Below are 7903 nucleotides of genomic sequence, written 5' to 3' on the forward strand. Positions count from 1 at the left end.
TACATTGTGTTTGTCCTTGCTTGTGCGTGTATATTAAAGATGTTCATAAATGGCCACAAAATAACACCAAATCCACTTTGCTCTTGCATTACTTACAAATAAAACAGTAATGCACTGGTTTATTTCATCACCGGACACAAATGAAGACAGAACCCAAAATGGGGAAAAAAAAATTCAATGACATTTTATCTCTTTCCACTTTGTCACTAAACAGTATTCTCTTTTATTTGGACACTAAATATTTTATACTCAACCAGTACAACAGCAGCGAATACTCAAAGCAAGGTTTTCAAAGAAATGAAAGCACCTTTTAGCACACACAGTGCATCTATCGCCAGTCTTTTGTAACTATGAACCGAAAACAAAGGCCTTGGTCCAGCTCATCAATTACTTTAATTTTGGAACCAAAATCGATCTTAAATCATGTGGTTTGGGGTGAATTAAGGGTTTGAGGGTAAAGAGAAGTAAAAAATATGTTTAGACGGACAGAACTGGGCTGACCAGAGAGAAGGCAGGCAGCGATGAACGAGAGACATTCACAGATCTACTGCTTTACTCTCCAGCCCATACTATCCATATGACTGCATAAAATCAGTGCGTGTGTGTGTGTGTTTGTGTGCGAGAGATGGCTGGTCTGACAGACAGGGCAGTCATGATATCCACATCAGTTCCTGATGGATCGAGATGTTCTAGACTCTGCTCCTCGCTGGGGCCTGATAGAACACACTGGAACACCTCTCGGTTCGTCTCCTTTCCTTTTCTCTTCTCATCCCGTTTCCAAACGTTACTGCTTGCTCCTCAAGCTTTGATCTCAGGGACTTGTGTGTACAGCTGCTCACAGTTCTCGGCCCCAAGGTCCTCTGAGGAGAACACAACAGAAAGAATTAGGAAAAAATATATTGGATCACATAAATGGCTTCATAGAAGTACGTTGTATATCTATTACTTATTGATATTTTAAAAACAGCAACAGGTTGTGTGTTGGACTCTCGCAGAAACACACTTATCTCCTGATTGAACACATGAATTTGAGTGTATTCATCATGAGGAGGTAGACTCGGTCTCTGTGGCTCAGGAGGAGCTTTAAGTCAGAGAAGAAAACCTGATCATGTCACAGCAGAACTCTGCATTACACACGCTGGTTAATCAACAATGATTGGAGCTACATGATTGACTTTGGTCTCATCAGATCAGATAATGGATTCATTTAAGTCTTAACATTTGTTACAATGGGACCTAACAGGCTTCACTGATGGCTTCTTGTATTAGGGAGACTGCGGAGGATCTCGGGAGTTCAGTGCGTGTCTGAAAGCAGCTTGAGTGTAATAGTTCGAGAGACTCTTCTGTTGATCAATTACCCTTAAATCAGCCCAAGAGCTTGTATCAAGTTGTATTTCACAACTTCCTGGAGAGTTCACTCGTTTTTGAAAGATTAGTTCTTTCAATGAGAAAATCCCATTTTTATGTTTCTTTGGTAACCAACACAACAGCAAATAAAATGTTTTTTTGACGAGGGAGTAAGAAATGAATTTAAATATTAATGAAGGTAAAAATATGAAGGATCTACATACTTTCTGAAAGCACTGGTTTCTATTTATATCACTGTGCTACTTTTTAGTATCACTAATATTTCTCCTTTTAAAAAAAGAATACTGTCCTCCTGTATTGCAGATTGTGGGAGCAGCAGAGACGACTGTACATAAATCAGTGCTTATAGCAGGAGCATTACCAGGGAGGACACACTTCCACAAGCCGTAGGTTTTCCCCACCGCCGTCTGCCACAGTCGAAGAGTCCCGTCTTCAGAGCCACTAGCATACAGCTCACCATCTGGACTGAACCGCACACAGTGGACTGGACCAAAGTGACCCTTATAGGACTCTGCAGACAGGGGAAAGAAAGGGTTACAGATCTGCTTTTCCTTAAGGTTTTGTGCACGTTTTATTCTCTTACCTACGTTGACATGAGACTTTTAAATTACCTCAGCTACCGTTATGTTTTCGCCTGTCTATTTGTACTCACTGAACAGATTTCCACAAAACTTGGTGGAAGGATAGGACAATTTCATCACTTTCTTTGACATTGCTAGATTTTTGCCCTGGGAAAATATTGAATAGATCTGGAAAAACAATTGGAATATTTAGCATACTGAATTTGAGCTTGATTGAATTTAAGGGGACTCATGGTTCTTTTTATCTGTCCAGGAATCAATTGTAAAACTTTTTCTTTGGATATTGAATTTTTTTTTGGACAATTAAAAAAAAGTTCCCCCTTACACAATGAAAGCAAGACCAATTCCTGGAGCTGGAGTCACTGATCTAGAGCAATTTGTAGTTTGTATGTTCTCTCACAGTGCCTGCCAGCCCAATTAAAAATTATACAATAGGTCCCCATCAATCGCTCTAACCAGAGAACAATTCCTCTTCACAGGAGGTATCCTGCCTCAGTAACAGAGCTACCACTTTTCAGAATTCTGAGTGAGACCATACACGATGATCCAGCGTCTTGAGAAAAAGCTTTGCGCCTCACCCAGTTCTTCCAGAGAGCTGTAGTCAAATTTGTAGAGCTTGAAGTCTTCTCCACCGGCAACAAAGAAGTCCTTGTCTGGGTGGAGGGAGGCTGAGTTAATGGTAGCTGGGGCCTCCACATTCTTGATCGGGTCCAGGCTGGAATATGTAAACACATTATAACAAAGTCAGATAAAAAGTAATATCCAGGAGGTCAGAGAAATCAAATGTACATTTCCTGTTGGAATGAAATCTTATGATCTAGGATATGTAAAGTCACCTAAGGGCATTGTAGAAAGCGATTGTCTTTCCGTAAGTAATCACGAGAATCTCTCCATCCGCCATGTACTCCATGCTGCTCACAGATGAGTCAAACGTCAATGTTTTCACCACCTCCATGGAAGTCCTGTCCCAAAGCCTGGACACACACACAGACACAACACACAACACATAAATATATATAGGGTTGGGTATAATTCAGGTTTTTTACCATACCAGTGCTAAATTGATACTTTTAAATTGAACATATTAACTGTTAACAGTTTAAAGAATACTTAAACTTAAATTTAGAAATATAAATAAGAGCAATCTTTGTTATCATCCCTCTTCCCACCACCGATACATTACTTGATTCAGTCCTGTGTACGATCGGTGTAGGAACCGGTGCATGATTGGTAACGGATTTCAGTACCCGAGACTACAGATAAGTAACTTGTTAGACAACTAAATGTCTCTGGGACAGCACAAAGGGGAGTCGCAGTGAGGAGGGGTTCAAGTTTGTCACACAAAGTCACATGATGGCATTGATGCACAGACTGTTCAAGTTAAACCACAAGGAGCCACTTCACTGACCGAACGGTTTTGTCATCAGCAGCTGAGAGGATCTGCTTGTCGTCGTTACACCACAAAGCTTTCTTTATGGCTGACGTGTGACCTGCAATCTCCTGTGGTGCTGAAAGACATCAAGTTTCAATAGTCAGGTACACTGATTTATATGACAGCTATTTCCAGTAGAGGGCAGTGCTGCACTGACTAAAGCAGGATTGACAGGAAATGATTAAGAAACACAAAGTTTGATGAACTCCCAGAATACAGTAAATTCTTCATTTATCCACATGTACGTTAAAATAAAAAAGCTTCCTCTTTGACACATTCACCGACCTTCTTCAGGGCAGCTGAGATCATAAATCCGCAGAAGCTTGTCATTTCCTGCCGTCAGCAGATTGTTGCTATCCTGAGGAACAGATGGCACAAGTGTAGAAAAACAAAATCAGTTTTGCAAATATACTTTTAATATCCTTGCATGCATATGACTTGAAGCCTTATGCCCCGTCATCATGCCCATGACAAATAAAACATGGATGCTCAGAGCACACAAGAGTTTGGGATCTGTTTTACATCATTAAATTACTAATCAGATCATCTGATCTGTGTGGTGTACCTGTGGTGTCAGCATGAAGCTCCTACTATGTGTTAATCTTCAAATTATCATGTTCAAAGGGTTCCATCAAAATTGTATTCATTAAATCAATAAGATCTTTTATAAAAATACATTTGTGTTTTCATGCTGCATATAACTATTTGAACTTCGTAGCTTAAAGAATTGATGGGTGTGATGATTTCATTCATCTACAACACAGGTTCACTGTTGCGTCCAAGATTATTATTATTTTTTTTTAAATGAGCCACCTGTCACTACCTGAGGCTGTGGTTAACTAATCCACAGGAAAATTAGTAATTAGGAACAACCCTTGCTCAAAGTGTTAACAAGTTTCCTCATTAAGATTAAAATCTATTCAGATCAACTGCATTTATTCATGAGATGTGTTGTTCAAAAGAAATATTCTCCTCCAGCATGACATATGTCCGTGCAAGGACATATAAAGAATACAAGATATGTACAGAACGAATAATATTCATTAACAACAACTGTCGGAGCACTGACCTGAGTGAAGTTGACAGACTTGACAATGTGTTTGTGTGCCAGTGTGAGGACCTCGTCTCCACTCACTGCGTCCCACACCTTTCTGAAAAGTGAAGAGGTCATCAGTTAACTGACAAGAGTAAACAGTGGCATGGGAATTTTATGTTACTGGGGACTATGGCCAAATGCTCCAATCAAACACCTATGCCACCGCAGCACCTAAGGCATTCAGTAACCAATGGAAAACGCCAACACTAATATCACTAACAGTTTGTTGGGCAGATGTGTGTCATTACAATGTTAGTCCATGCAACAAAAAGCTCACTCAGAGCTGTTTGAGGGTTTCCATTTAGACTAATAAGCATATAACAGTAAGTTATTGGCTTAACCAGCACGGTGGTTGTGTGAAACATACAGGGAGACTGGACACAATAGTTGAAAATATGATCTTTTTACATGGTAAATAAAGGTTTTGGTCACTATTTAAAGATGTACTGAGATAAAGTTGCCAGCTGGACTTTAAAAGGGGGTTGGCTGCTTAGCCAGAAGCCTGCACTTGTGGAAAGTTCTACCACAGTATGAATGTGGAAATGTGAAGCTGGAATCTGAGGTCAGATTGAGTCAAATGCACAAAACACATTTAACGACATTTCATCTTTTAGTCAGACAACAATCCTTGATATCGGACCAAAGCAACAACAGAGAGCTTTTTAAAGGTGAAGAGGTGGCATATCTTTAGCCCCGTTCAGACCTGGTATTCATACATCCTGAGAGACCTGATCATTTGGGTGCATTCAGACCTGCACTTAGGGAGGATACACTGGTGTCTGTTGGTCAAAGACTTCAGGCAGGTAGTGATTTCACTGAATTTTCTACAAAATTGTAAATATGATTTACTTCTTGTGTATGAGTCTAATCAATTTTCAACCCATACAATATGGGCTCAATGGGTGTAAAGGGCTTTATCTCTCGCAAAATTAATTACATTTTATTGTAAACTCAAATTAAAGCTGTGACTGCAGCTCAGAGCCTGAAGAACAGAAGAAATGTGTAAGTGTCCAAATTCTTCTGGCATTGACTCTCTAGCATGACTCAATTATTCTTTACTGTGAAGTCTGCCACTAAGTTGAACATTAATCAGATTTGTTATCTCAGAAAACTTGAATTAAGCCCTTACATAACTGAATAAACACATGTGCTTCATGAAGTCCCCTGGAGTCAGGACAAGTGTGGCTTTTTCTAAAGCCGCTTTCAGACATGCACTGAACTCTGGATATCCTGCCAAATTTATCCGGAGGGGCTGTATGTGAGAATGCAAAGGTCTGAGTCAGTTGCTCCGAGTGTGCCAGTGTTCAGCTGCTTTCAAACATGCACTGAAATCTGCAAATCCTGTGTATTTTCTCTGGAGGTGTATGTGTTAACGCAAATGTCTGAGTGAGAGGCTGGCCTCCAAGTATATATTCAGGAGAATTCGATGTGAGGACACATGGGATCACCCGCTGGATTCACCGCAAGCCAGTGGGGGGTTGATGGCGCTTCTAACACGTGACCAACGCAAACATTATCAGAAAAATCCTGGTGAAAAAGCGGTGACACACATGAAGAAGAAACAGACAAAGACGGCGTGTTTGTGGTAAGGCAAACTGCAGGTAAACTCTGCAGCAAATTCTCCGGAGGTAAAGTCTGAAAAAGGCTAGATAATATGACGCTGATGACATTTCTAACATGTGACGGACGCAAAGCTGAACCCCCCCTCCCAAAAAAGAATCTCAGGATGAAAAGAGTTGCCATAGACGTAGGAAATGCCGTCAACATGAAAAGATACCGAAATCCGTGAGGTTTTGGTGATAAGGGACGACGCCTGTGTTGATATCTTGATATTATAAAAAAAATACAGGTGGAATTTATACACAACGTCCTGCCTCCTGCACAGATAAAGTCCAGACACTATTGTCTGCATTTTACCCAGAGTTCATGTACGAAAGCAGCTTAACACCCACATTTTTATGACCTGACAATTAACGATTACTAATTTGACATCATTTCCTGAGGAAGACGCCGTATTACGACATCCGTCTATCATCTGTTTACGGAGGATTTCCAATTGTTCACATTACCGATAAATCATGGTGGACTAAGGAAGGAAGGGCCAGAGTAATGAAACACTGAGGGTCATCTCGCAACAACAGTCTACTTTAGCATGCACACACAAAAAAGTAGCCTGAGATAGGGAGGACAATATAGATAAGAGACTTTCAAGACACATGACGGTTCTCCACTCACGCTGTGAAGTCAGCGGCGGCGGTGGCAGCTTTGGTGGCGTCTGTGTTCAGCGTGGCTCCCCAGACTGCGCCCTTGTGACCCAGAAACGTTCCGATCCAGTCCCCTGTGTCTCCCAGGCGCAACATGGGCTTGCCATCTGATGGGAGAGAAAGCAGGGGGGGGGACACAGATGTTAGATCTCCGGGACAGTGGAGCAGAGGGTGGCACGCAGACCTGCTGGTGCTGCTGTCAGGGCGTCTGGTGGTCAAGCCGCTATTTGACTGAGTCACTCTGATGAAGGCTGGTGCCACTACCAGATCCCAGGGAGCTCATCCCGAAGAAAAGCCGGTCTAAGTAATTGTTTTAATATTCTATGAGTTAGCATAACCATACACCTTACAGACGTCAAGATCAGCTGTGTCTCAGGAGCCAGGCAGGAGCCAGATACTGGTACTCAGCTGTCGGCCTGGATTTACGACTTCACACATGTCTAACGTTAATACAACTTTGTAGTCCCGTGTGTCCTCACCTTTACAGGCGCTGATAAGGAAGTATCCCGAGGAAGTGATTCCACTGAAGGCCAGGTCCACCACAGGCCGGGTGTGACCTGAGCAGGTGAGCGGAGTCTGCCGCATCGCCATGGTCCAGCAGCCGGGCAGGAGACGGTTTGAGCACGGAGAGGAGACGGGAGAAGGCTAGCGGCTAACTAGCTAGCTGGATAGGCTAGCGGGGAGCTCGGAGAAAGGCAACACGCTAGCGGGTATCTTGTTGGGGGGGTTCTCCGTTCGCCGGCGGCTGTTGGACGGTGAATGCCTGAGAATGGACTCCGCGGGGTTGTCGGTGTAAATGTCAGGTCTCCCTCCCAGAGAAAGAAAGGCTCTCGTGCTAATAGCTACAACATTGCAACTAACTAGCAACGTGCAACGCGGCGCAGCTCCCACACAGACATGTAGCCGCTGTTCCGCTGGCGACAACAAGAGCCGCACTTCCGGGGAGAAAGGCTTCACAATAAAAGCGTCAGCCTCTCAGACCTGATCTGCTGCTGACTGGCTGGAGCACCAGAGGTCAACATTAGATTCAATAAAGACACAACGAAGTATATTATCATGTGGATAAATATGATAAAACTCCAGTATAATCAAGAAGTTGTTAAATTATTAGATGGTTAAGCGTTATTTCAGAATCGTAGGAACATATCAATACAAATTTTTT

The 7903-nt window shown here is 42.3% G+C and overlaps 1 protein-coding gene across 1 annotated transcript; it reads right to left on the bottom strand.

Moving 5' to 3' along the window:
• Positions 1-76: 76 nt before the first annotated feature.
• Positions 77-7683, bottom strand: LOC118101769 (serine/threonine kinase receptor associated protein). Its single transcript, XM_035147751.2, has 9 exons — positions 7221-7683; positions 6713-6848; positions 4451-4532; positions 3667-3739; positions 3358-3457; positions 2786-2923; positions 2528-2664; positions 1730-1879; positions 77-860 (listed from the first exon to the last, which is right to left on the bottom strand). The coding sequence occupies exons 1-9, from the start codon at positions 7330-7332 to the stop codon at positions 799-801; spliced, it is 990 nt and encodes a 329-aa protein (XP_035003642.1). The 5' UTR covers positions 7333-7683; the 3' UTR covers positions 77-798.
• Positions 7684-7903: the final 220 nt, after the last annotated feature.

This window comes from Hippoglossus stenolepis, chromosome 22 (genome assembly GCF_022539355.2).
Source record: "Hippoglossus stenolepis isolate QCI-W04-F060 chromosome 22, HSTE1.2, whole genome shotgun sequence".
Taxonomy (NCBI): domain Eukaryota; kingdom Metazoa; phylum Chordata; class Actinopteri; order Pleuronectiformes; family Pleuronectidae; genus Hippoglossus; species Hippoglossus stenolepis.